The sequence below is a fragment of the Guillardia theta genome, assembly GCF_000315625.1.
Source record: "Guillardia theta CCMP2712 unplaced genomic scaffold GUITHscaffold_84, whole genome shotgun sequence".
Lineage (NCBI taxonomy): Eukaryota > Cryptophyceae > Pyrenomonadales > Geminigeraceae > Guillardia > Guillardia theta.
In genome coordinates this window covers 186,423-212,337 of record NW_005434590.1, presented here as the reverse complement: position 1 = coordinate 212,337, position 25,915 = coordinate 186,423, and the positions used below count along the sequence as shown (strand labels likewise).

At 52.4% G+C, this 25,915-nt stretch overlaps 6 protein-coding genes across 6 annotated transcripts; 1 reads left to right on the top strand and 5 right to left on the bottom strand.

The window, feature by feature from the left end:
- Nucleotides 1-991: 991 nt before the first annotated feature.
- GUITHDRAFT_144227 (hypothetical protein) lies at nt 992-6,080 on the bottom strand (the record flags this gene model as incomplete). Its single annotated transcript, XM_005825371.1, has 14 exons — nt 992-1,054; nt 1,391-1,555; nt 1,659-1,748; nt 1,806-2,483; nt 2,746-3,823; nt 3,995-4,161; nt 4,352-4,676; nt 5,031-5,125; nt 5,221-5,262; nt 5,309-5,340; nt 5,389-5,494; nt 5,613-5,655; nt 5,720-5,811; nt 6,051-6,080. The coding sequence occupies 14 exons, from the start codon at nt 6,078-6,080 to the stop codon at nt 992-994; spliced, it is 3,006 nt and encodes a 1,001-aa protein (XP_005825428.1).
- A 4,945-nt stretch (nt 6,081-11,025) lies between these two features.
- Nucleotides 11,026-12,125, top strand: GUITHDRAFT_77158 (hypothetical protein; the record flags this gene model as incomplete). Its single annotated transcript, XM_005825370.1, has 3 exons — nt 11,026-11,406; nt 11,458-11,691; nt 11,910-12,125. 3 exons carry the CDS (start codon nt 11,026-11,028, stop codon nt 12,123-12,125), a joined length of 831 nt encoding a protein of 276 aa, XP_005825427.1.
- A 3,522-nt stretch (nt 12,126-15,647) lies between these two features.
- On the bottom strand, nt 15,648-17,601 carry GUITHDRAFT_165210 (hypothetical protein; the record flags this gene model as incomplete). The annotated part of the gene is made up of 9 exons (XM_005825369.1): nt 15,648-15,745; nt 15,797-16,001; nt 16,057-16,109; nt 16,159-16,230; nt 16,283-16,332; nt 16,380-16,665; nt 16,716-16,976; nt 17,061-17,093; nt 17,572-17,601. Coding segments are annotated over 9 exons (1,086 nt in total), but the record flags the coding sequence as incomplete, so codon positions are not given.
- A 1,976-nt stretch (nt 17,602-19,577) lies between these two features.
- Nucleotides 19,578-20,951, bottom strand: GUITHDRAFT_154708 (hypothetical protein). Its single transcript, XM_005825368.1, has one exon. The coding sequence runs from the start codon at nt 20,821-20,823 to the stop codon at nt 19,603-19,605; it is 1,221 nt and encodes a 406-aa protein (XP_005825425.1). The 5' UTR covers nt 20,824-20,951; the 3' UTR covers nt 19,578-19,602.
- A 505-nt stretch (nt 20,952-21,456) lies between these two features.
- On the bottom strand, nt 21,457-21,783 carry GUITHDRAFT_77195 (hypothetical protein; the record flags this gene model as incomplete). The annotated part of the gene is made up of 1 exon (XM_005825367.1): nt 21,457-21,783. A coding segment is annotated over one exon (327 nt), but the record flags the coding sequence as incomplete, so codon positions are not given.
- Nucleotides 21,784-25,010: 3,227 nt separating this feature from the next.
- Nucleotides 25,011-25,217, bottom strand: GUITHDRAFT_77181 (hypothetical protein; the record flags this gene model as incomplete). Its single annotated transcript, XM_005825366.1, has 1 exon — nt 25,011-25,217. A coding segment is annotated over one exon (207 nt), but the record flags the coding sequence as incomplete, so codon positions are not given.
- Nucleotides 25,218-25,915: the final 698 nt, after the last annotated feature.

The window sequence follows — 25,915 nt, the reverse complement described above, 5'->3', positions numbered from 1 at the left end:
CCCCCCCCCCCGCCCCGCCTTCCTTCCTTGCGCTCGCCGTTGCCCCTTCCGTAAGCTCCGTTTCCTCTTTCCGTCCCGTCAAACCCATCCCTGTTTCCTCCATTTCTTGTGATATTTGGCCCTTGCCTCACTCAAGAACGCTATGGCCATGTCAAGACAAGCTATGGCTCTCTCAGCAAGCTTGCTCCTGAAGCATCAAGAGGCTATGAAATCTGTGGTGAGATGTTCTCTTGCTGATGTCGACAAAGAGCTGACTGGGGTGTAGGAGTCACCACTGACCCTTCAGGCTCTTAGTAGAGTGTTGATAGAGCAGGGCGACGAGACTGCAGCAAAATTTGATTCTGAGTGGCTTGCCTGGTACCTCTCGTTCCCGTTAGAAGAAATCAGCGCTGAAGACGAAGAAGCCGATGTTGTGTTCATCAGGAGATGATTGCGTTGGATGAAAATCATCGCGATGATGGACTTGCGAGTTAGATGATTACAATTTTCTTTGTACAGATGTTCCGCAGAAAAGTATTCTAAGTGTAAAGTGCTTGTTGGTTTGTTGTACAAGTCGCTAGCCTGTTGAACGTTCTCCTTTCCATGCTTTAAGTCATTCTGCAGACAGAAGGTTTCAACAAACATTGAGCTCAGACTGTGCAAATGAACATGACTCCCTCAATCCTTCCCTCCCTCCTTCCCTCCCTCCTTCCCTCCTTTCTCTCGGCTCCCTCCGTTCACCTTGCCCTGCCCCCCAGAATCGATCAAACTTTCGTCCAACCACACAGCTAATTCAATGCTCCTCTATCGCTCTTCTCCTGCTCCTCTCAATCTACTTGTCTCCCTCCTGCCCCCTCCCCCCCGCCTCTGACATGCACATTCTGAAAGGACAACGCGGCACGTAAGAAAGCTCAGGAGAGACGATAGTCACTTTGACCCGCATGTCTCCTCATCTCGTTGCGTTCCATTTCATTCTCAATATTGTCAAGACAAACTTTGTCTGTCCCAGCGTTCAGAAGCGCAGATACTGTGGAGGGATCTGCGGTACCGCGCTCCTTTGCTCAGAAGTGTTGAGCTGCCAGGAAGTCAAAGAGGAGCAGAGCAGAGCAGAGTAGCGATAGGAGGAGGAGAAAACAGAGAAGAGAGAGGAAGAGGGAGAAGGAGTGGAGAGTAGGAAGTCAAGGAGCAGGGAGGAGGAGGGAGGAGGGCGAGAGAGGGCGAGAGATGGAAGGAGAGGAGAGAGGGGGGGGGGGGAAGGGAGGGGGAGGAGGACGAGGAGGAGGAGGAGGAAGAGGGCGAGAGAGGGCGAGAGATGGAAGGAGAGAAGGAGAGAGGGGGAGGAAGGGACAGCGGTGAAACCAAGGAGGAAAACTGATGTTTTCCAACGAAGCAGACGCAACAGCTGACTTACTTGAGACGTGTGTGTGATGCCTGAGAAGGTATGATACGCCAGCGGCAGCTGCTGCTGTTCTTGGCCGGGTACGATACCGGAGATTCGAGGGGAGGAGGAGGAGGAAGTTCGGAAGACTCCGGGAGCGAGCTGTGAAGGACTGACGACCACTCGAGGGCTGAGCAGCTGGGGAGAAGTCATGAGGGGAAGCCATGAAATGGAGGAGACAGAGGTAAGTGAAGTCATAGTTGTAGAGATGGTTGGGACTGCTGTTAGAGACGAGTCGAACCTGTTGGTGTTGGACGGGCTGTTGGTTGTAAGAGTAGTTTGCCTGATGTCCAATGAGGTAAGGTGCGTAGATGTTGACTGAAGGCGACATCTGCCAAGGAACGTTGAGCAACGGAGCTGATACAGAGAGACGTCAAAGTGACATCACATGTGGTTCGAAGTTGTTGAGGATGAGATAGTTTGGGAGATCTGCTGAGCCTGCTTGTCCTTTCTGCTCCCCATCCTTCTCAACAGCGTATTGAGAAATCTTGCCCATATCGCCTGCTGCGTTTGACTCCTGCTTGCTTCCTCCTCCACTGCCCCCTTGCTCCGCCTCCTTGGATCCCTGCAGGAACAACGCCCTCTTGATCGCTACGAACAACACATCATGGATTGTGAGGAAACTGCGTGCCAGACCTGCACGACGGCGTCGTTCCTCCCTGTCCTCATCATCCCCTGGAGAAGAAGGAAGCTGCGAGGAGGATGGCAGAACCTCGACGCTGCCGTTCTCGCCCTCCTTCCTGCTGCCCTTCCCATACTTCCCGTTGTACTCAGGCAAGTTCAGCTGCTCCTTCGCCCACTTGGCCTGTTGGGAGACGGAGGAGGGATCGAACTTCATTTGCCTGTCCTCTGCACGGGGAGAGGAGCTCTTTGCTGCTCCCTTCTCCTGCCCGTCCTTCATCTGCGTTAGAATCTGCTCCCTTGCCCACTGCGCCTGCTTCGAGACGGCTCCTGAATCGAAGGCTGTGTACTTCTCCCGCTCCATCTGCGCCTTGGCAAGGAGCTGCTGACGCGCCCACTGCGCTTGCGTGAATTCGGAGGAGGAGGCGTCGGAGCTGTCCAGGTCCTTGACGAAGTGTGAGAGGAGAGGAGAGATGGGAAGGAGAGGAAAACGGGAAGGGTTTTGGGGGGAGGAGAGCAAAGGAGGGGGAGGTAAAAGTGGAGGAGAGAAAAGGGAGGAAAAGGCCCAGGGAGGAGGAACAGGAGCAAGAGGAGAGGAGAGATGGGAAAGGGAAGAAGGGAGGAGAGGGAAGGGAGGAGGAGAAGGAGGAGGAGGAGGAGGAGGAGGAGGAGGAGGAGGAGGACAGGAAAGGAGGAGGAGGAGGTACCTGCTTCAATGGGGTTCCTCCTGTCTTCCCTTGAAACTTGGCGAGGTCAACAGCACTGAGCCAGACATTCTGCTCCGCCGCTGGAGTCGCAGAGGTCTTCCTCTTCCCTACAGGCCTCACCTTCACTCCTGCCTCGGGGTCCTCCACTCCTGCTCCTGCTCCTGCTCCTGCTCCTCCCTCGACTCTTTGCGGTGCCTCATAAAGGGGCTCCTGCTTCCCTGTGCTCGCGTCTGGCGTCTTCCTGGGGACTTGCCGCTGCTCTGCTGCTTCTGTGTCAGCCTCCTGCGCTATGAAGTCCAAGTCTGTGTGAGCACGATGAGGAGGAGATCGAGCTTCAAGTACTGAGTCCCTCTCTGAACGACCCATCCTCTCCTCTCCTCTCCTTCCTCCTCCCTCGGTCTTCTCAAGACACTGGGACGGGAACCAGCCAAACCTGCTCGAGGCAGATGGGTTGGAGGAGGAGGAGACCACACGGCCGACGGCCCAGGCATGGTTCGAGAAGTTCAGCTCAACGAGATCGCCGACGTTGAGATTGATCTGGTTGGGGCCGGAGGAGGTGAACGAAGTTACGACCCGAGCCAGCCTGGGGGTTTTGACCTCCTTGTCCTGCTGCTCTAGATCCATGTTGAGTTGCACGTTCATCCTCCTCTCCTGCTCGTCGAAGATCGTGTTGCACCAATCCTTCACCATGCTCGCGCCTTCATCACTGATATCCTTGACCGTGGTCGCGCTCACCTTAACCTCCGCCACTCGCTCCTGCTGCACCTGATTCTTCTCCTGCTCCTCCACATTCTCTTCCTGCTCCTCCGCATTGTTCTGCACATTTTCAAGTGCTGTAGGAGCTTCCTCCTCCACGACTTGCGTGCCTTGCCCGTTCGCATCAACCTGAGACGATCGGAACTTTTCAATCTCCTGCTGAGATTGCAGAATTGCTCTCTCTGCGAGTGTGAGCTCCTCTACAGCGTTGAGGTAGTCCATCTCCAACCTTCGACTTTCCTTCTCTGCCATCTCAACTTTCTGGACGAGGTCCTCCGCCTCCGGTCCCGGGGCAGGGTGGGCAAGGGTCTCAAGTTCCACGCTCCGGTGATCGAAACTAGTCTCTTGTAAGATCTTCCCTTGCTGCTGCTGCTGCTGCTGCTGCTGCTGCTTCTGCTGCTGCTGCTGATTCTGCGCCCTATCATTCGCTTCTTCTAAGATCGCATTTTTGAGCTTCAAGACTGCAGAAGTGGGTTTTGGAGGGTTCGGGGACCTCTGCAAGGAGTAAATCTTCTCCATTTGAATGGCCTTGTGAATGGCTGCGCTGAAGGAAAGCTTCTCGATAGACGACTGGGAGAGTCCAAGGGCGCTGGATTGCTTCTGCAGCTGTGCGATCCTGTCCCTTGCTTGCTGAAACCTCCCGTTCAGGATGTCTTGAACCTTTGAGAAACGTCAGTGACGCTGATCCAAGCATGGAAGTCTGTAAGGAAAGGAGGGAGAAGGCAAGGAAGGAGAAAGTTGAGGATGGAGGAGGAGGACGAGGATGAGAGAGAGAAAGACGAGGACGAGAATAAGCACATGGTTCAGGATGTAGAAGATATCACGAGGAAGAAACAGGGAAACAACTCACCGCAGCGTCAAAATCAGCAAAGATGAACTCCTGCTCACCCTCAGCTTTTGCCACCTGCACTGCCTGCAGATTTTCTTTCGGAGCTGGCAAGCTTGCCTTGACATGTTGCAAATTATTCTGCTTCAGGTTTGTCCTGACGTCTTGCAGGGCTGACTGTTGTACGACTCCCTCCTGAGGCCTCTGGTTGACAACCTGCCGCTGGTCAACAACGAGCTCCCTCATCCTGCTGAACTGTTGAGGAGAGAGAACTTGCTCGCCACGAGGCTCTCGGATGAGGTCAATTTCTCTGTGAAAACATTGGTTGGTTGCATGCGAAGTTTGTGTTCTGTATGGAGGAAAAAGGGAGGAGGGAGGAGGGAGGAGGAAGGAGGAAGGAGGGAGGAGAGAGAGAGAAGGGAAGGCGAAGGAGGATAGAGGAGAAGGAGGAGGGAGGAGGGAGGAGGGAGGAGGGAGGAGGGAGGAGGAAGGAGAGAGGGAAATCACATTTCTGGCTAGAGGAGAAGAAGGAGGGAGGAGGGAGGAGGGAGGAGGGAGGAGGGAGGAGGGAGGAGGGAGAGAGAAGGGAAGGATAAGGAGGATAGAGGAGAAGGAGGAGGGAGGAGGGAGGAGGAGGGAGAGAGCAGGGAAGGATAAGGAGGATAGAGGAGAAGGAGGAGGGAGGAGGAAGAAAATTGTCAACCTTTCCATCTTGAGGATGGAATCAACGACATTGATCCTTAGAATGGAACCTTCCACTCCAAGGATCATGTTTGCGATCTCCCTGTAATCTAGACGCTACAAACGAGTCAGACGGTACATTTGTTCCATCTTCATGCAATGCATGGATGATGGAAAACAACAAGCGCAATAACGGTTCAAAGTGGACAAACCTGTACTGGACGGCCATCAATAGCCAAGATCTCATCTCCAACCTATTCGAGGTCACTCAGACTCCTTCTCTCATGATCGAGTAACTACCTTCATAACACAAGATCTGTCTGCTGCTGAACCTGCAAACTGACTCGTCATCACATTGCAAGACTTTTGATTCCCCAGACCTTTCTTCACGCTGAATATCAGAAGCCTCCCGTAGATTCCATGGGAAAAGGCCACAGCAAGACCGACTCCTGCCTGTCTTGGGTCTTGACTGGTTGGCTTCCTGACCTGCATAAAACAAATCACTCCACAAGTTCCATTGCTCCCTTCAAACAGATCAAGAAACAAACGCCTCCAACACAAAGATGCCTCTCGCTCAACTCTATCAGCACTGTCAAACTCAGACCTTAATGGGTTCCAATGCTTTGCAATGAGCAAGAGGGAAAAAGCTGCGAGAGCATATCAAAATTACGAAGTTGAAGATGAAATGGCAGGGTGTCCCAACAAGCTCACCCCTGTGCACGGACGAAGGAAGTCTCGTACTCCGATGCAACGATCCTCCCATACGCCCACCCGCCCTTGACGTCGCTTTGAACAAGGATGACCTGAATCCCAACAGATATCAATTGGAATGACAACCAGCCTTCGAGCTCTTCTCATTGAAGCTTCATCATCAAACGCTCATAGGACAGGAAAACAACAGATCGCAGCATATTTCATTTGAAACATCATGCCTGTCCTGGTTGAAGATGTATCTCTTGCATCGATCTTGGAATGCTGCCGTACATAACAAGCATCTGGAAAAGTTGTGAACCAGAGATCAACCCCCATGAGAACACATCACCAACGGAGCTGGAGCTTCGTACACACTCATTCTTATGCTGCCTCAGTCACAGTCTATTCTTCACACTTTGAAAGATCAAATTGTGCTCAGCAGCTCTCCCAGTCTACTCATGATCTTGGTAGTCAAACCACAGCCGTTGAGACCTATTGAAACCTATCCATCCTTCAGCTCATCTGCAGATCCGAGGAGCAAGACATGACGCTATGGTTTCTCCTATTGTCATTCCTGCCAAGGAAATGATAAGAAATGAGCTTTCTAGGAGTGCGAGAGGTTAATGGAATTGGGGGAAGCAGCGAGATCAGGCACGGTAAGGAGCAAGAAATGCAGGATTGAAAGGAAGATCTGGAACAAAAAGGAGCAGAACTTGAATGGAAGCAGATGGAGGTAAAGATGGAAGGATGACAAACTTAGCACATATGTAAGAAGGGCCTGGTAGGAGAGGGAAACGGCAAACAGGGAGACTCTGAGACAGGGTGGAGGCGAGAGAGAAAGAGACAGGAGGAGGGAGGGAGGAAGGAAGTTCCAGGAGCAAGGAGGTCTCATGCTAGCTCAGTGCTGTAGCTCAACAAAGGAACCAAGTGCGGCCGAACTTGGAAGGAAGCGGCAGCATACAGGCATTGTCAAACTTTTAGTTATGACTACCGAATTTGAAAACATCCCCTCAAAAGCAAGCGTTACAGACTGAAATATTCCGGTTATGTTTGAATATTGAGAGAAAGTTTCCGAAAGATAGATCTTTTTAAACTAAAACTCGCACGGTATGGACCCAGCACTTGAAAATACGAATTATCCGTTCTCGGACCTGTTCACCACCCCCTCCTTCCCCTTTCATATCAGTAGTAGTCGTACCCCTCCCCGCCCGCCCGGACTCGGAACCGTGCGGTCACCTGTGAGCTATGTCAACTGAGTTGGCGCGGCACCGTTCGGTGACCGGCGGCCCCGGGCGGCCCGGCGGGCCGGGCCGGGGGGCGCGGCCGCCGCAGCCGCTGCCGGCGGCGCACTGCCAGTCACCCGGGCACTCCGGCACGCACTGCCGCGGTGGCCGCGGCACGGCGGCCCGGCGGCACTCCGACACTCGCCTCAGTGACGGCTCTGAGGCCTGAGGGCCCGGCGAGTCGCCGGGCCGGCGCCGGGCGATCACCGACACGCAGGCTGGCAGCCAACCGTTGAACCTCACTGAGGCTCGGCCGCCAGTTCTGAGGGCCCCGGGAGTCGGCTTCTCCGAGCGGTCCGGCCGCCGGGGCCCTGCCATGCGCATGATCGGATGGCGGGCACCGCGGCGGCGCGGCGGGCCGGGCCGCCCGGCGGAGTCACTCAGTGACTGCCGCCAGTGCTGGACTGTGACCCGTGACCATCCGATGATCCACGGTCATCACTCAACGGTGACTGCCAGTGCCATGATGGGGGCCCGGGCCGGGCCGCCGCCGGCCGGGCCTCCGACTCGAAGCGGGGGGGCCGCCCGGCCCGGCCGGGCGGCCGGGCGGCATCCGAGGCGGCTCCGACCGGAGATCCGGGCCCGGCCCGCCCGGCCCCCGGCCGGCCGGCCGCACTCATGAGGCTCGGAGGCTCGTCGCCGGGCTGTCACCCGTGACCGCCCTGATCGGCCATCATGGCATGTGATGATGACCGCGGTGGTGCAGGGGGGGACAAGGAGCAGGTGGGTAGGGGCATATGCGTTTGAGACTAGGAAGAGATATAGAGAATATCGATGGTAGGCTATGTTGGAACTGATGTGTTCTACCCGCTTTATGTGATCACGTGATCTGCTGACTTCTACAAAATAGTTTTTTAAACCCCCACAAGGCAATTTTATAGTGTCTGCTACCCGAGAAGATTCTCGACACAGTGGCTACGATTGAAGGGTGGGGTATTAACCCACCCCTGAACCAAAATCAGATCCTTTCATTTTAAAATCAAGAATCATGTCAGACACTGTTTTACTTCACCCCCTCTACCCACTCCAGGGCTATAGATGTACCCCACTTCCCCAGATATATAAAACCGTGGTAACAGGGGGCTCGAATGTTGTTTTTAAAAAATATAAAACATTTTGATCTCACGAGGATATTTATTGACCCCACCACCCTTCCTTCCTAGGCGACTGTTGCTGTTTGTACTACCCCTCCTTGTCTTGACGATATGACCACCCCGCCGGCTGAAGATGGTGATTCCACGTGGGTCGTTGGGGGTCATATCCCTCCACAACGAAAGGGAACCAACTCCTTCAAATATTTAGGTGGAATTTCAAACTATTCCGAATATATCCAAATATTTTGAACTGTTACCCCAAAACACATTGGTACCGTTTCATATAATTTCCGATTTTTATACGCATACAAAAACAGTTATAAACTCTTTTGTACCAAGTTGTTCTACCGACGGGAAGCTTCATCTGTATTGCTATTGATCTCGTGGTAGGCGGGTGGAACAAGTACAACGATTCCTAAAAAATCAGCAGATGTGGTACAAACTCCAAGTACCTTTATTACTGACAGCAAAACATTTTATAAAGTTTTACCAATCGTCACGTTACCTTTAGCCATGATTCGATTCGTTCCGGGGGGGTGGGGTATTTTAGCTAGTTAAAAAAGCTTTGTAGATTTATAGGAGGGGGTGGGTGTTACATCTCGATGAGAATGGGTGATAATAGTGGTAAAATTGGGGGGTGATCTCCGATGGGGTGGAAGTCCAGGGGGTGGGGGGTCTTCGAGAAAGGGACGAATAGATACGAGGGTATGGGGGTGGGTGTATGGGTTGAGGGGGCATGCGGTCAAGAGAGTTGACTGAAAACTGAACGAGGATGGAAATGCAGCGGTGGGGCCGGCGATAGGAGGAGAAAGAGGAAGAGGAAGAGGAACAGCCGCTGTGCTGATGAGAACAGAGGATAATCAAGGTTCAGAGCAGGCATCAGAGGTTGGAAAGAAGAGGCAGGCGTGTGCAGTGAGGCATGCGGACTGCGAGGGAGGGGGCTCTCAATGAGAGCGTGACCGTAGAGTTGTGAAGTTTGCAGCAGGTGGGAGGGGTCGCAAGAGGATAGGCAAAAGCTTCATAATATTCACACAGATGTAATGATGTGCCTCCATATCAGTCAGTCTTGTTACCAGAGGTTATGCCAATGGACGATGTACCAGATCGAAGCAAAGGATGGGGAACCTATCGCAGATGTGGTTGCGTTTGAGCTTCTTTGGCTGCAACATGTTGTAGTATCGAACATATGGAGAAGGTTAGATGCATGGATGCACATGCGTACACTTGGGAAGGTTGCAAGAGCAAGAAATCAGATATTGCGTGTGTTCGATTCGTTCGCCAGCGAGGGTGCCGACTAAGAACGCAATTACATGTCTCTTGTAGAAATTTTTCTCAGGGATGATGATCTCTAACATGGAATACCTCCGTTGTTGCCGTTTAATGTTGTTGACACCTGTCGATAGGATTTCCCGTCTGTGAATGGCGTGGCCAAATCACGAGTAGTGCACATTGCGTCGCCATCTGAGGTGAAACTTCACAACACGTTGCAGTGTTGTGAATCGTTGTTCTTGGTTTCTTACCGATCTTCTTTTCTCCAGAATGGCACTTTGATTCCTGTGGTACATTCATTGAATCAGGCTCCATTGATTTCATCCTATCGCAACAAAATGTCGCAGAACTCATTCCATACTAAGACAAAGAGTTCGTCGTTCATCAGCGACTCTGTAAGTGCTAGTTTGAAGTCAGTTAGTGAGGCTTGATCTTTTCTCACAATCCTTGTGTCCTGAATCAGAAGGCTTCCTTGGAAACTGATGTGCTTGTATTACTATGATGATTGTATTACTCAGATGATTGTGTGCAATACTTTTTGTCGGTTCTTGTCTTGTAAACATGCTTGCATAGAAAATCGAGAAATTGACATTCCGTCTAATCCTCGGTTACCCAGGGCTCCAATGACGAGAAAGGAAGTTTTTCTACAAGAATCAAGAAGGCCCAGAAAGAAATGCCTGGAGTAGCTCTGTTCATCGTGTGGTGCTTCATATACGTTGGGTTTGTGTATGGAAGTTGGGTGCTATCGGGATATTGCAAGCCCAAGATGGGATTTTCCGCACAATCTGACGAGGTCACGTTGGACAAATCGAAGTTTGTGAATGTGCGTTGACACTGCAGAATGTTTTCTTGTTCTCATGCGATGCTGCAGGTGCTAGCAGCATTCATCTTCGGAGTTTGCATCATCATGGACATATCAGGGATGGTTTTCCAGGTGATAACGACGATGTTGGCTTGTGACGTGTTGCTCATCTTCGTCTCTCTTTCCATACAGGTCTCTGCAAAGAAGCGACAGCTGAACAGCCTAGCTCTCTTCATCAACATGGTTGCCTTTGTCGTGTACGTCTCGACCGTCCTGGACGTTTTCACCCCTATGTACGACACCACAGGCGAGCCGATCGCCGTCCAGTTTTTCATGCAATGGATGTGCACGACCCCCATCATGATCCTCGTCCTTGCAAGCCTGGGTACTTCCATGGAGGAGAACTTGGTTCCTGACTGGCCGTTGGTGATCAACGCGATCTGCTGGGACGAGCTGATGCTCGTGCTGGGCCTTACTCACAACATCATCGGCTCCTGCTTCATAGGATGGGCCGTGTTCTGCTGCGCCGCCTCCTGCTTCGTGGTCGTCTACTACAGAATATGGCAGATCATCGACCGGAACGTGAAGCAGGCCGCGACTACTTACGAGATCACTTCGCTGCGCGGCCTTCAGATCTACACGTACCTGCTGTGGCTGTCGTTCCCTACCCTCCACATTCTCCACCACCTCCACGTTCTCGACGACACTCAGTTCAGCATCTGCCGTACCTTCGTGGACGTTCTTGCCAAGGCCATCTACACAGTCGCGCTCATGACTGGGAACTTCTGCATTCTCGACACGGTGGCGACGCTGAGGCTACAGCAGATGGAGACTGAGAAGGACAGCAAGGAGAGGACGGTGCTGCGAACTGAGGTGATGAACCGAGCGCTGCAGATGGCGTGTGTAGAGGCAGAGACCTCCGCCCGACTCTCCCGCAAGTTCATCGCCAACATCAGCCACGAGCTCCGCACGCCCCTCAACTCGGTCGTCGCCTTCAACTCGCTCCTCCTCGAGGCCGACGACCTGAACTCCATCCACCGCGAGTACGTGAGCTCCTCCCTCACCTCAGCCGAGGCCCTCCTGGGCATTATCAACCAGGTGCTCGAGTATGCGAAGCTGGAGGCGAAGGCGGACGGGTCGGACGATGGGAGCCAGTCGAGCAAGCACGAGATGATTCCTTCCTCCATCGACTTCACCGAGAAGCCCTTCCACCTCGGCGAGCTCAGCGACGAGCTTAGCGATATCATGGCGGCTCGAGTCAGCGGGAAGCAGGTGGACTTTGCTGTCCAGCTGTGCTTGAGCTGCAAGCTGGGAACTTGCCCGTTTTTGCTTGGGGACAGCTTCCGTCTGCGCCAGTGCCTGATTAACCTCTGCGACAACGCCGTGAAATTCTGCAGAGACGAAGGGGGGCAGGTGATCCTGTCGGTCCGACTGCAGGAAGAAGCCCCGGCGGACTCGGCGTTCGTGTGCCTTGAAGTTTGGGACAACGGGGAGGGGATCCCCTTGGAGCAGCAGGACCTGCTCTTCAAGCCCTTCTCGCAGGTGCCCCCTGCCTCCTACCCCTGACTTCCTGTCCGGCGTTTCCCTCCTTCCCCCTTCCGCTCCCCTCGACTTCTATTCGCTCTTTTCCTCCTCCATGCCTCTCCAATCCTCTCCGCACCAACTGCACCGTCCTCTTCTCCGGGCCATCCGCTTTCCTCTCAGTTGTTCCTCACTTCCCCTCATTCCCCTTCCTCCCGCTGACTCCTGCTCTTCCCCAGCTGCCCTCGAAGCACATGAGCAACAACGGAGGCACCGGCCTCGGGCTCGCCATCACCAAGAGGATCGTGAGCGCCATGTGCGGGACCATCGAGTGCGTCAGCAACACCGACGGGAGGGGAACGACCTTCCGCATCGTCGTTCCCCTCCCTGTCTGTTCCGGACGGGACTTCGAGCTCACGTTCCCCAAGTTCATGGCCAGGGACTCGCTGAGGTGAGGCGAGACGGGGAGGGGCAGGGGTTGGTGAAGGAGAGAGGAGAGGAGGAAGGGAAAGGGGAGGAGGTGGAAGAAGGGAGGAGGCGAGGAGGGTGTGCAATGGAGATGGAGGGTGTGAGTTTGATTTTGGGGACGCGGAGGGGAGAGGAGAGGAGGTGGGAGGAGGGAGAGAAGGGATGAGGAGGAGGGGGAGGGGCTGCGGACTGACTGTGAGCAGGGGAAAAGTTCGACTGGTGCTGCCAGAGGGTCCAACGAAGACGATGATGAAGGAGATGCTCAGATTCTGGGGGATGGATATCGACGATATCTTCACAGCGGCGTCCGCCATGGACTTGACGCTGAAGCAGATGGAGCGACTGAAGGCAGAGCTCAGGGACAAGAAGGAGAAGGAGGCGAAGGAGGGTAGGCCCTCGGTGCTCATCATCGATAGTCAGCTGCAGAACGGGCTGCTGGATGGCTGGAGCAAGGATGAACTCAACAGCTTGCTCGTCGTTGGTTATCTCGACGAGCAGGGGGGTGGCAAGTACAAGGTGAGGAAGGATAGGGGATGGAGGAGGAGGAGCAAGAGGGGCGTGGGGGGAAAGGAGGGGAAGGAGGCGTTAGGGGCAAGGGAAGGGAGTATCGCTGATCTCTCGCACTCACAGGTATCCTGCGATCTGCACAAGCTCGTTCTGCGCCCAGTCAAGATGTCTGCCTTGTACTCGAAACTCCTGGTGACTGTGTTGCCCTCCTCCCTCCTGGCGTGCTGATGTACTCCCAGCACATAGTGCAGGAAATAAACGGGGGGAAGGATGCGACGAAGGAGTCCAACAACTCGCTCTCGGCGACAAACAATGCTCAGCCCATCTCCAAGATGCGAATCCTCATCGTGGAGGTTGTTGATGCTCCTTGTTCTCAGCCCCCTCCTGGCATCTCCTCCTTGCCCCCTGCTGCTTCATCGATTCTCACGCCTCCTGCTCGTTTCTTCTTCCTTCTTGCCCATGCCCCATGGTCCCCCTCGCTTCCTCTCTTGCTCCTTCCTGTCCTCCTCCCTCGTCATTCTGACCTCTCGCCAGGATCAAGTTGTCAACCAGAAAGTTGTGATTGCGATGCTTCAGAAAACTTTAGGTGAGCGAAGAAGAAAGCAGGGAGGGGGAGGGAGGTGGTAGGCAGTCGGGATGGGTAGGAGGAGGAATTGGTGGTGGATTCACTCTTGCTTTCAGGAAAAGAAAATTTCGAAGTAGAAGTTGCAAACAACGGTGAATGACAAACCACTCCTCCTCCCCCCCCCTCCCCTCTCCTCCCCCTCCACTCCCTGTCCTCCCCCTCCACTCCCTCTCCTCCCCCTCCCCTCCCTCTCCTCCCCCTCCCTCTCCTCCCCTCCCCTCCCCTCTCCTCCCCCTCCACTCCCTCTCCTCCCCTTCCCCTCGCCACTCCTCTGCTTCCCCTCTCCTCCCCTTGACTCTGCTCCCGCTCTGCTCTTCTCCCGTCTGCTTGGTCTTGGCTCTGACAAGCATGGCAGGCGTCGAAGGAGTCAATCTGGCAACCAATCGGCGTCATTACTTCGACCTCATCATTATGGACATTCGCATGCCCCTGATGGACGGCATTGAAGCCACCATGAAGATCCGCGAGTGGGAGGCCAAGGTGATCTCAGGATATCCCTCCTATCGCTCCCTCCTGCCTCCTCTTCCTCGTGTTGCTTCTTCCTCCCTTCCCCCTCCCCTTCCTCGATCCTCCCTGCTGTCTCCTCCCTCTTCTTTCCTCCATCTCCCCTGTCATCTCGTCCCTCTTCGCTCACAGGCTCTCTTGCTCTGTTGACATGCTGGTCAGGCGGCCCCCAACGAGCGTCCCTACTACATAATCGCCATGACGGCTCATGCTGCGACAACTGATGAGACGGACTGTCTCAATGCGGGTGAGCACTTGACTCGATTCCCTCCCTCCCTCCCTCCCTCCCTCTCTCCCTCCCTCCCTCCCTCCCTTCCTCTCCCTCCCTCCCCTTCCACTCCCTCCCTCCCTCCCTCCCTCCCTCCCTCTCGTCTCTCTCCCCTTCCCCTCCCTCCCCTCGTCATCGTTGCTCCTGACTAGCATGGCACACAGGAATGAACCGCTACACTACGAAACCGCTCAATCTCAGCATTGTTAGGCTGGTGCTCAAGGTGCGAATCTGCTGCTTGCTCCCCCTCCCTTCCACCTCAATCTGCCTCCACTTCATCCCTCGCCTCCCCTGCCTCCTCTATCCTCCTCGCCTCCCAATCAAGCCGCTCAAGTCTGGTCATGGCAGGAGTTCGAGGACTGGCAGTCGATTCAAAACACAAAAGCTGTGGGAAACTAACAAGTCCATAACGCCTGTAAATGAAACGCCCATGTCTCCCCTCAAGGTACAGGCCCTGCCCTCCCCATGAAGCTCCTGGTCGTGTACGATGGAGCCCCCCTAAGCATGTTGTCGCTCCACAGTCGCCCAACAGTACTGCACCTCCTCACCAGCTCCGCCATGCCGTCTGCTCCCCGTCCCTCCCCCTTGGCAGCCAGCAGCTCGATACGCTCCACTAGCATCCCCGAGTACATGGAGAGAATCTCCATGTCGCGTGCTGAGCCCCTCCCATCGAGCATGAGCGAGCAGAGGAGGAGGATTGCCCGCTGGTAGAGCACCTTGGTGTCTTTGACTGACTCCTCCGACCCATACAGCAGCTCTCTCGTCGCCGCATCCCTCGCGCTCCTGATCGCCGTGTCGTAGGCGATGCGATCAGGTCGAGGAGCAGCGGGAGACGCCATGGCGTGATCGTTGAGGTTCCCTCCTGTTGTCACCCAACTACACTCGGACGACTTGGAGGACTCGATGCAAAGGCGCATGGCGATCTTTGCCTTCTCATAGTCGTCAGCGAGATGCCCAAGGATCGAATCCTGCCAGTCCTTCATGAGGCAGCAAGGAAGCAGGCCTCCGCATGCACGCTGGATGTGCTGCATCTGGAGCAGCGCTCTGTGCACGATCTTCATGGACCACAAGTAGAGGACGAGCGCCTGAGAAGCCAGCGGCCTCTGCCTCCTCAACCGATCGTTTGCGATCTCCACGATCTCGCGCGTGCATTGGATCACATCTCGTATCAGCAGCTCAAGGTTCTTTCCCTCGTGAACAACCTCCTGTGGAAGTCCGCTCTGCTCAAGGATGAATCCTTTGCTCCGCTGCTGGTCCATCGGGGTCTGCCGGGGGTCACAACCTTTGTTCACTTCGATCCACACGGGCTCGCCGGGATAGATGCTGTCTACCAGCTCGAACTCTTCGTCGATGGGCCTGCCGTCAGCGTGGAAATGAGTGTATTCCGATATCCTCTGCAGCGTGCTCTCCTTCCTTGTGGGGTGTCCTCCATCTTTGCTCCGGACTCTCTCCGAAACTCTTTCACTGGGATTCTCTGCTGTCGGTCTTGGCCTCGATTTCGAAGGCTCGTCTTCAGGTCGCGGAACGGTTTCTTCAGCATCATGGCTGGATCGCGATGAACCCTCAGGATTGGAGTGCTGACTTGTTGCAGGTGAAGATTGTTTTCTGATGTCAGAATCTCGCTTTTCTACCTTCGACTTCACTTTCGTGTCGACTTGGTTGGCTGTGGGTGACATAATTTCGGAAATCAGGTGAGAAATGGCCTGTGTTGAGAGGGAAATCACGATGCTGATGGGGACAACAAGTAACAAGACCTTGTCAGAGTTGGCAGATGCCCTCAACTTGCTGGCAGTGAAATGATTCTCAGCCGTCTCTCCTGTCTGCTCTTGGGTGGTGCTCTCCATCAACCCCAACATCTTGGTTGAGACGCTGTTTGGCAGCGAATTGCTTTCCAGCATGTCGAACCAAATGTGTTCAAAGAACTCGTCGTAGGACATTCGCTGTGCGGGAACTCTTTGTCTAAAATCCGAAAGTCATTGGCTCCGACAGACAACAAGATTCAAACTGTACTTACAGAAGAGCATCTAACAGAGATTCAAGCTCATCACTCAGCAAGATTGGCGGTTCCTGTGCTCGACCATCATCAGCGAAACATCTTGACGATCACGGCAGTCACCGGCTGATACTTGTTGTCACTTCTAATGTCTTGCTTCAGCTCTTCGGGGTCGCGTGCGCTTGACCCATAAGGCTGGGGAAGAAGCTTACAATCTTCTCATCAGCAGAAACAAAGCGTCGACTACCTGCCTACCCTTTACCATCTCAAACAGGATGCACCCAACGCTCCACAAATCTGTGACAGCATTGAGATCGGAAAGTCAAGAGTTGATGGAGGCGCACCAGCCTTTGCATCGTAACCTCCACTCTCTTTCGTGAGGATCTCAGGTGCCATGTACAAAGGCGATCCAACCCATGTCTGAGCCAAGCTCTCCGATTTCAACCTAGTCGCGAACCCGAAATCTCCAATCTTCAATGTTGCGTCTTCCAGTCTTTCACATGACAAGAGCAGATTCCCCGGCTTCAGATCTCTGTGCACCCAGTTCAACACTCGCATCTCCTTGAGACCATCGGCTAGTTGTTTGGTGAGTCTGCAAGCAAGATTCTCATCGATCGTCTCATTCTTTGTCTGCAAATCCGTCAACTTGGCACATGCCAAACTAAATCCATCCCACTCACTTGAAGCTTTCGTTTCCGCAAGGCAGAAGCTAGATCGCCGCCGGCGCAAAACTCCAAGACCATGACAAAGTACTTGGGTGTGTTCTGGTGGTGGAGTAGACGCACAATGTTGGGATGATTCAACGTTTGCATTGCTGCCAACTCGTTTCGCAGCTGGTTTTTGTGTCGTTCAATGTATCTTGGCTGTTTCTCCAGTTTCTCCCAGCTAACTTTCTTGATAGCTACAATCTCTCTTGAAGATATGTTCATTCCCTCATAAACCTATCAAGTACCAACGTCATGCCTTGCTTCCATGAAGCATTTGAGAGCGAGTACCATTGCAAAAGATCCTGAGCCAATCGGTACCTTCTTTGTTTGCTGGTACAAGCCACCGAAGACCTTGTAAAACAAGTCAACATCAACGCATCTTTTTCTCTCATGCATGCAAGTGCTCTAGCTACACGATGTGCTAACAAGAATATGGCGTGCTCGAACTTGGCACCACGAATCAATTGAACAGCTTTATAGACGAAATGCATCTGATCCTGGGGTACAAACCAACATACAGACAATCTCTTTCACTGGCCAATCTTGCAGTTTTAAGTGTGAACAAGTAATGCTTTGCACCTTAACATACGAATTGAATTTCCATTTCGCGATAGTTTTCAAAGCGAGCGCTGCATCTACTGTCTTCTACCTCAAGCAGATTATAACTGCCTTCATTGGTAACCAGCATGAAATTCGCTCCATTTTCTCTGATGCTCCTTCTTCATATCTCGATCTCTCCTGTCTTCCTAACTTCACTCTTCGCATCTCTCTGATGTATCTGGCCTCTCAATCCTCCCCTCCCTCCTCCTCCCTCCTCTCCTTGCCTCACCGGTTGGCTCTTGTTCGGCATTTCGGCCATGGGGTTTGTCCTGATCTGGGGGCGGCGAAACACTTTAGTTGGGGGTAGGGGTAGGGGGGTTTAGTTCCATTTGGGGTGGGGTGATACCACCAAAGGGGGTGATAGATGTCAGGAAGGGGTAGTCTGTAATTGGGTAGGGTAGGGGAAATAGACATGTAACTGGGGGTACTAACTATTAGGATAGGTGTTTCAAACATGGGGTGGGGGTGTACCGGTAAGCCTTTGGACCCCTCGGCTTGATCGACCTCAAAATATAACCCTACTCTATCCCTATGTGACCCACCCCCATACTTTTGTACCCCTTGCAATTAAAATTTACCCCTCCTTTTCCCATATATATCACTTCAAAAAATAAAATATGGCCACCAGGGAAGTATGAAGGACCCACTCAAAGAGATATGTACCCACCTTTCATGGATGATTACCTGCTCGATACTTTATAGGGGGTGATCAGAATTAATGGGTTCCGAAAAGGAGTTTGTAGGTAGGGTCCGTTTCAGACCGGTAGCAAAATGAGCCCTACCTACTTGTACCAACTCAAGGAGGGAACAAATGGGGTACATCATGTGACACAAGGGGTAGGTGTAGGTACGAGGGGGGTAGGGCAGAAACGGAAAGGGTGGAAGCAGTTTAGGAGTCAAGGGGTACAAGGGATTTCGGGTTGCACTAAACGGCGGGGGTGGGGTGTAAAATTAGGGTGGGGGGTTGCATTGCGACAGTATTTTCGAAGCAGGGTATATAAACGGGTGGGTACTTCATTGGAAAAATGGGGGTTACAAAAGGGAGGCTGCAACTGGTGTGTAAAGCGCATAGGTGGGTACCGAGGAACATGGGTTGCAGTGTGAGGGTGGTTTGTTGTTGTACGGGTACCTAGCTCAGGGGGTAGTAAAAAAGGGTACTTTGAATTACCATTTTTGATGACATGGATAGGGTGGGGGTCATATCACCACCCCTTCATTGTGGATCCCCTGCCTGAAGGCCCAAAACCTGACTACTCTCTCTCATACAGTACAAGCCCCACCCACCCCCAAGTAGAAGCATTAGATAACGATACCCTACCCATTCACATATCACATCCTACTACCCCACCCACATTTTTCGTAGCTGAATTCCTAATACTCTACCCCACCCTGGAGTCATGCCGTAGACCCTACCCCTTCTTTGCACTACCCACCTTCAGAATGACAGGAATCAAAGCAAGATCTGAAATCCAAATATTACCCCAACATTAGCAGTCAGACGTAGGGGTACTCACTTTACCAGTAAACACAACTGTGTTCCCAGGTAAGGGGGTATAGAGGGGGTGGTAGTCCTTGTTGTTGCGGACACAGCTCTATACCACCCACCCTCTCTACATGTCACCTCTAGTAGGGAACATGTGGGGTCTACCAGGCAAACTTCGGAACTCGGAACGGGCCCGCTTGAACCGTGGCAAGGGCCCGGCCCGGCCGCGAACTCCGAACTTCGGAACCCGGAGTCGGAACTTTGCGGCGGCGGTGACTGTCACCGTAGTTTTTTTACTCAAAGTTAAGTTAAAGATCAGTACGAGGACAATCAGGAGAGTCGAGGAGGCTTGACCCTGACACTGTCGCACAGGCCAAACGGCGGCGAGAAGAGAAAAGACAGCGAGAACCAAACCTAAAAGTACTACGGTGCCGCAGTGACCGGGGCGGGGCGCCCGGGCTGACCGTGACTCTGATCTCCGACGCGGCGTCACGAACCTGATGCCGCCGCTACGGGCGGCGCGGACTCGGCTCGCCGGATCGGACGGTCCCCGGCGCGCCGCGCCTCCGAGCCGCCGGGCCAGTTGCCGGGCCGCGCCGGCAGTACGCCTGCTGGGCCAATTGGTCGGGTCGGTCCGGGCCCCCCGGTTCCGAGTACCGTGAGGCTAGCCTACTCCCCCTGAGCCGTGGCAGCCGGGCCCCGCGATCCGATAGTGCGGCCGCAGTAGTGTACGGCTCAGAACTATAACTGAGCAAGAGTCTTTCAGCATTTATTCAATCATTCATCGAACACATACAGCCCATCAAGGATGAGGGAGCACAGGCAGGCTTCTAGGTCAGTCTCTCTCTCCCATGAGGACGTCTCCGAGGCAAACTCCTCATCCACATTCATCATCCACAGCAAACACAACCATACTGGCACCCATGAATACTTTGGGTACGACTTACTTATCCACTTGTTGCACCACAAAGACGCGTCGCAATGATTCTGCCAGAAGTCCTTTCCAACCACAATACGAATGGTTTCTTCAGTTTCCCAGCTCCAGTCGAGAATGAGCCCTCTTTCAAAAAGCCGAGAGAGGCCAAGGTCTCGCTTCTCTTGCAACAGTATTCCTCGGGGAATGATGAACGTTCTTGCGTCTGTCGCTGTATCACTGATGGCAGAACACTCGTCCAAGACAGCATATTTTCTCGTCCGATGATTCTGAGAGCCAACAAGGAACTTGATGCGATCTAGCCAGCAATCTCCAGATGCTTGATCGTTGGCCCAGGTTGCTGTCCACGCGCAATCAGCTTGATGGAAGATCCCCGTTGACGCTCGTATGAAGAGCTCTGATTCGTCATCAGAGAACTCCCACTCAATGGAGTATCCCATGGCATTGATCTGCTTGAGAATCTCCTCATGAAGAAAGCGCAGCGTGCCATGGCCAACCGGGGAGATCTGGATGTCAGTGGTGGTCCCGTGTACGTCAGCTTCTTGCTCAAGACACATGGGCTCGTTCTTGCTTTCAATCACCTTCATGAGCTGCAGGTCATCAAGGAGATGCAAGCACATGGCAGTCAACTCCTTCACGTCTTCATGCCGGTAATGCAGCCACAAGAAATGAATCCACCATCCTTCCCACCTATCGAGGCCGACTTTCCATTGAGAGACCCATGGCACTCCTTGACAATCCTGCAGCACTTGCGCGGCATTCACACATATGTCAAGAGCTTCGTCCTCTTGTTCCCATGAAGACACATATCCTTGGCGTTGCATGCTCTCAAGAATCTCTTCATGTCCCTCCAACACTGGTGAAGACATCTGGATTTTGACTTGATGCTTGAAGAAGTACGAGTCCTTCCAAAAGGTTCCCCAAGCAGTGCTATGACAGAATCGTTTTGATTCCAGATCAACATGAGATAATTGAGTTGAGTCACGCATGACTTGGTTTGTGAGCACGTCAAAGTCATTAGCCGTGTTGGAATCTGAGATTTCCATCTCTCCGTTGTTGTACATGCTATGCAGCCACAAGACCCTGATCCACCATGAATACCACTTGCCCAAGTCACGAGCCAGTTCATGGCACCAGTCGCTTGATACCGTATCCTTCAAAATGTTTGGAGGGACAACGACATGTAGATGATCTCCAATGAGATTCCAGCTTACGAGCAGATTGCAAGACAGCAACTCATCTAGCAAGGAAGCTTCAATGTTGGAGTGCTCGACGACCTCTCTACCAATGATAAGTCGCACGGACCCATCTTCCTGGATGGTAACCTGATCCTCACGAGATGCGACACAGGGAGAAGTAATGTTCTGCTTGTCATCACCCCAATGTTCGAATACCAGGACGTAGTGGGTGACGAGGTTGCTGCCATACTTGTTCAGGTTGAGGATGCGAGCTCGAGTGACAAATCGCTTTAAATCTTCTGTCACAAATACTGTCTCAACTGAACTGTGTTCTTCCTTTCCGTCTTCTGATTTCGATTCCCTCAAATGAACTTGCTTGACACTTTGCAGGACATTGCATTGTTGCCACAAAGAATTGCTGACTACCACCTTATGAGGATAGTCTGCTAGAACAATAGAACACGGGTATGGAGACTTCTCTATCTCCTGGAAATCAGGGTGGCAAGATATCTCCATATTCCCGACAAAGTGAGACGGAAACCCGCTCTTATCACACAGCAGTGGGAAGATATCAAGTTGGTTGAGAATCGGCACCTTGGACTTGGTGTAGTTTACGAGGGTGGTTTTGAAACCAACCCCTTGGGAAATAGAAGCTGAGAGAGCAGACAAGGTATCCCTGCTGGTTGACGGTCCTTGAATGATCTCCAACGTCTTGCCGATGATCTCATCTCCTGTAAATTCACATCTCTCACACCACATTTTGTTTGCTTTGACGATACGAAACGGACTTTGAACCTCTGTAATGACCTGCGCGACATCCTGCGAGAAACAGAAATCTTTCTCCATTACAGCGCAGCTTGTTTTCATTTGCCAAATGCTTAGCGCATTTCCTTCGAACCTCTTGTCACTCAGTACAGGTTTGACCTCAACAACCGTCACTTGAGGAGAGCCATCTCGGCAGTAGAGCGTCACAGTCCTCTGCAACTTCATCCCAGCCAGGGATGCCTCTTGCAATTCAAGGATGTTGGACTTCTGTGAGAGAGGCCCCTCCATGATTTTCAAGCTGCGATTGAGAGCTTCTTTCTCTTCGAACAGAAAACTTTGCTTCCACTTTTCGTTCACCTTCAAAATCTTGTGGTTGGAAACCAGCACTTGTGCAGCTGTATCTGTAAACCAAAGCTTGTCGAAGTGCTTTCGTTCTATGTTGATCATGTCAATCAAAGAAGAAACGATACAAAAACAGCTTATACCAGGTCTCAATAGCAGACAATGAAGAACATTACATATGTTTTGACCTGTTTCCGACTGCTGATGTCTGATAAGTTGGGGGGAAAGTGAACAATGGCAAGAAATATATCACCATTGAAATCTGCATACACAGATCATCCTCCGCATTCTGACTCAGAACTTTCACGCCTGCAAGAAGTACCGATGATCAGAATCCATGTCTCGTCTGATCTATCAGCTTGTCTCACCGAATGTCATACACCTTGGATTTGACTCCATTTCAGACAGAAACAAATTGAGCTTCTCAGAAACGCGTTCGTCGCCATCTTGGATGGACATGAAAAAGTCGAGTGTCTTCAGGCTATGATCAACAATTGTATCTCGTTGGCGGCCAACCAACCGACAGAATGCCTGAACAAAAGCAAAGTTTGTCACTAGTTGCTCTGCATCAGAGCACTGTTAAAAATCAAATTGAGTGATTTTGAGTTTATGGTGTGACATTCAGAGGCAACTTTCATGCTAGAAACGACGATGCATAGGAGCAAAGCTGATACACATACAAAAGCATCAGGTTTGGGTGATTACCTCGTCTACGTGGAGTATGGTCCCACCGTTTGCAGAAATCTTCATCCTTCCAACCGACGGTGACCCCTGATTTGCTGGCACAGTCTCAAGATGCTTAGTGTCCATTACCGCGTTCTCGCAGATCATGTTGTATGTCTTGTTTTCACTGAACTTGTACTCTTCCTCTCACGCTTCGCTCCTCTCACTCCTCTCACTCCTCACTTTCGTCTCGCTCCCTTCCACCATCGCTAGGTGCAGTCAGCAGCCTTGGCCGGCTATGCGACCCCGGGCCTACAATCGGCCGGTATCTCGTACTTACTTACTACCAGGAGATGGAAAGGGTCGTTTGAAAACACCTCTTTTCGTGGATATCGGAGTAGGGCCAGCCAGCCTCCATTTCATCGGGGGATGCGGGTGCGAAATCAGTGGGGTACACAAGGCAAGGGGTGGTCTCGGAGGGGTGGTCTTGAGCAGAAAGCAAGGGGGATAAGAGGGGGTGTGTGAAGGATATTCACGATTTCTTGTGTGTCGGCAGGGGTCGGAAGAACAAATGGGGGGGTACCGGGTGAAGGTAGTCAAACAAGCAGGACAGGGAGGCTAGCTAGCAGTCTTGTCCTACTAACATCCTTTAATAATAACACTCCTTGAAGCTGTTCTCCTGCTGTTCTCCTGCTGTTCTCCTGCTGTTCTCCTGCCTATGTTCCTGCAGCAGAGGAAAGGTGGCTCCTGATGCTAGAAGAGCTTCGAAAGATTTCATGCCAGCAGCCCACCTGTAGCCACAGCATGCAACGATGCTATTTTGCTCTCAATGTTCCACAGCAGTGTATCCCGGGTACCTTGGCTTTTGCGCGCTTTCCTGCTTCGTTTTTCACACGCTCATGATAATGCCGTTCCTTGCCTTGTTACCATGCTGCCATTCAGTTGCCATGTTGAACACCAGCACAATCTTCGGATACCAGAGGCTTCTTTGATCTTTGTTGTCGAACTTGCTCGCATCATTTTATGGAAAACCGTGTTCCACTCACATTCTTAGATCACGCTCCCTGCCATATTCTTGTACTTGTTTTACCTGTTCTCCCGCTCTCGACATATTAAATCGTTTGACCTCTGCTCTCCACTGACAGCGTTAGCCAGCCTTGTTTGTGTACGGAAGAGATTAATCAAGTCATGGCTGGTAGTAGAAGAGGAGGAAAATAATAAGTCAAGACCCCACTCAAGTCAGAGAAAAATTGGGCACGACAGGGATAAGACGAAAGAAATCATTGAAAGGACTGCAATAGAGCCTGTCTAGTGGAACAGGTGGAACGGTGTGAAGATATTAGCACGAATATTGCAAATAAGACATTGAAATGGAAGAGATTCGATATCACCCGTTGAGCCAGAGCACGTGAGCATTGAATGGAAATCGACCACGGCCAATAAACAAATCTTGCAAAGATGAAATCGAGACCCTTCATTCGAATATAAGGCTACTCTCCGTCTTCAGCGGCCAGTTGTGCCGCCAACCGCTGCCGTTCTGCCGCTTGACGCATTCTCATCAAGGTCAAGGACTCGTAGTCTCTGTGCGTTAGGAGGTTGCTGTCCGCAGCCCCGGCATTCGGATCGAAACTCGAGAAACTTGGCATCTGACTCCCGATGCCTTCCGCGTTGTTGCCGTTCATGTGGGTGGCGGGGGGTTGATTTGAGGATTCTGCTGGGACGCTGCTGGGGTCGTCTCTTCCCGTGTCTCCTGCAGTTGCCTCCCCCTCGTTCAACCACTCCACCGAGATCCCAAAATCCTTAGCCTCTTCGACGCTTCCTGCTTTCAGAGCATGCGACGCGTTGGCTGCAGCCGCGTTTTCCTTGAAGACCACCAGCCCTGACTTCTTGCCTGCCACAGCTTTGTCTACCTCTCCGTACACACCAAAGATCTTGGACAATAACTCTGTCGTTATGCCATACTTCTTGACCCATTTCACTTTGAGAGTCCTCTGGGATTCTTCGAGCTGGTCCTTCTTCGATTGTTCCTTGTCTGCCTTCGATTGGAAGGCTTCATGGATGGCTTCTACCTTGCGCTCATTCTCTGCCCTCCTCTTTGCCTCAGCCTCCTCGATAATCTTCTTGTTCTTCTCCCGCATTCTGGTTAGCTCCTTCATGTACTTGCTCTCTGCCGTTGCAACATCATCCGTCCTACGTTCTTTTGCCAGACGTTCCCTTTCAAGGAGAGCATTCACGTCGGCTTTCCGCTTCTTGTCCATCTCATTGATTTTCGCTTCTCGCTGCTTCTTCGCGCGAACCATCGCATCGTAAGCCTCTCTTACTTTCTCATCAGACAGAGCTTGATAGGCCTCTTGGATCTGCATGAAAAGCTTTGCCGTATTCTCATCTCCTTTGTTCTTATCTGGATGGTATTTCAAAGCAAGCTTCTTGTGAGCGCTCTTAACTTCTTCCGGACTTGCGCCGAAAGTAAGACCCAAAATTGAATAATGATCTGCAATCTTGTCGGACATTTTTTCAGGGGTTGATGTTCGGAGCCACTTGTTGTTTTGGTGCAGTCGTTATCTGCTGATACCAGAGTCATTGATTGCTTTGACAACAAATATCAAATTCTCTCAGCTAATCCTCCACTCAAGTTCGATCTCTATCTTTCTCACTTCCTTGCTCTCTCCAACGTAAAATCATCGAACTATATCCACACTGCAATGTCTCCTTCATTCACGTCCTAATTTCTATTTATGCTCGTCTACTGCCACTTTTGTGTTCTCCTTGCCACATACTTTTGCTTTTCGGCACACAATGTCAATCCTCGTGACCCAATCCTTCCTCTCTACCTCTTCACCTTCATCCTCTGCTGTTCTCTCTTCTCCTTGCCTCAACATCTCCCACCTCCAAATCATCTTATTCTGCTCATCATTCTTATATCCTTCTCCTCCTTTCAAGTCCCAGTACATGCTCCCTCCATCTTGTTCCCTCCCTGCCATCCTTACATTTTTCCGTTGTGCTGTAACGGACTATAAAACCAACACTGCGATGCGGCCGGGCCCGGCCCGGCCGGCCGGGCGGCGCCGGGGCCGCCGGTGATCGGATTGCCGGGGCGGCCGCCGCACTGCGCGGCCGCACTGCGTAGCGGCCGCATGATTCAGTGTCGCCGGTGGCAGTGTAGCACGGTAAACCCGGTCGGAGCGGGGGCGGGTTGAATCGTTGAACC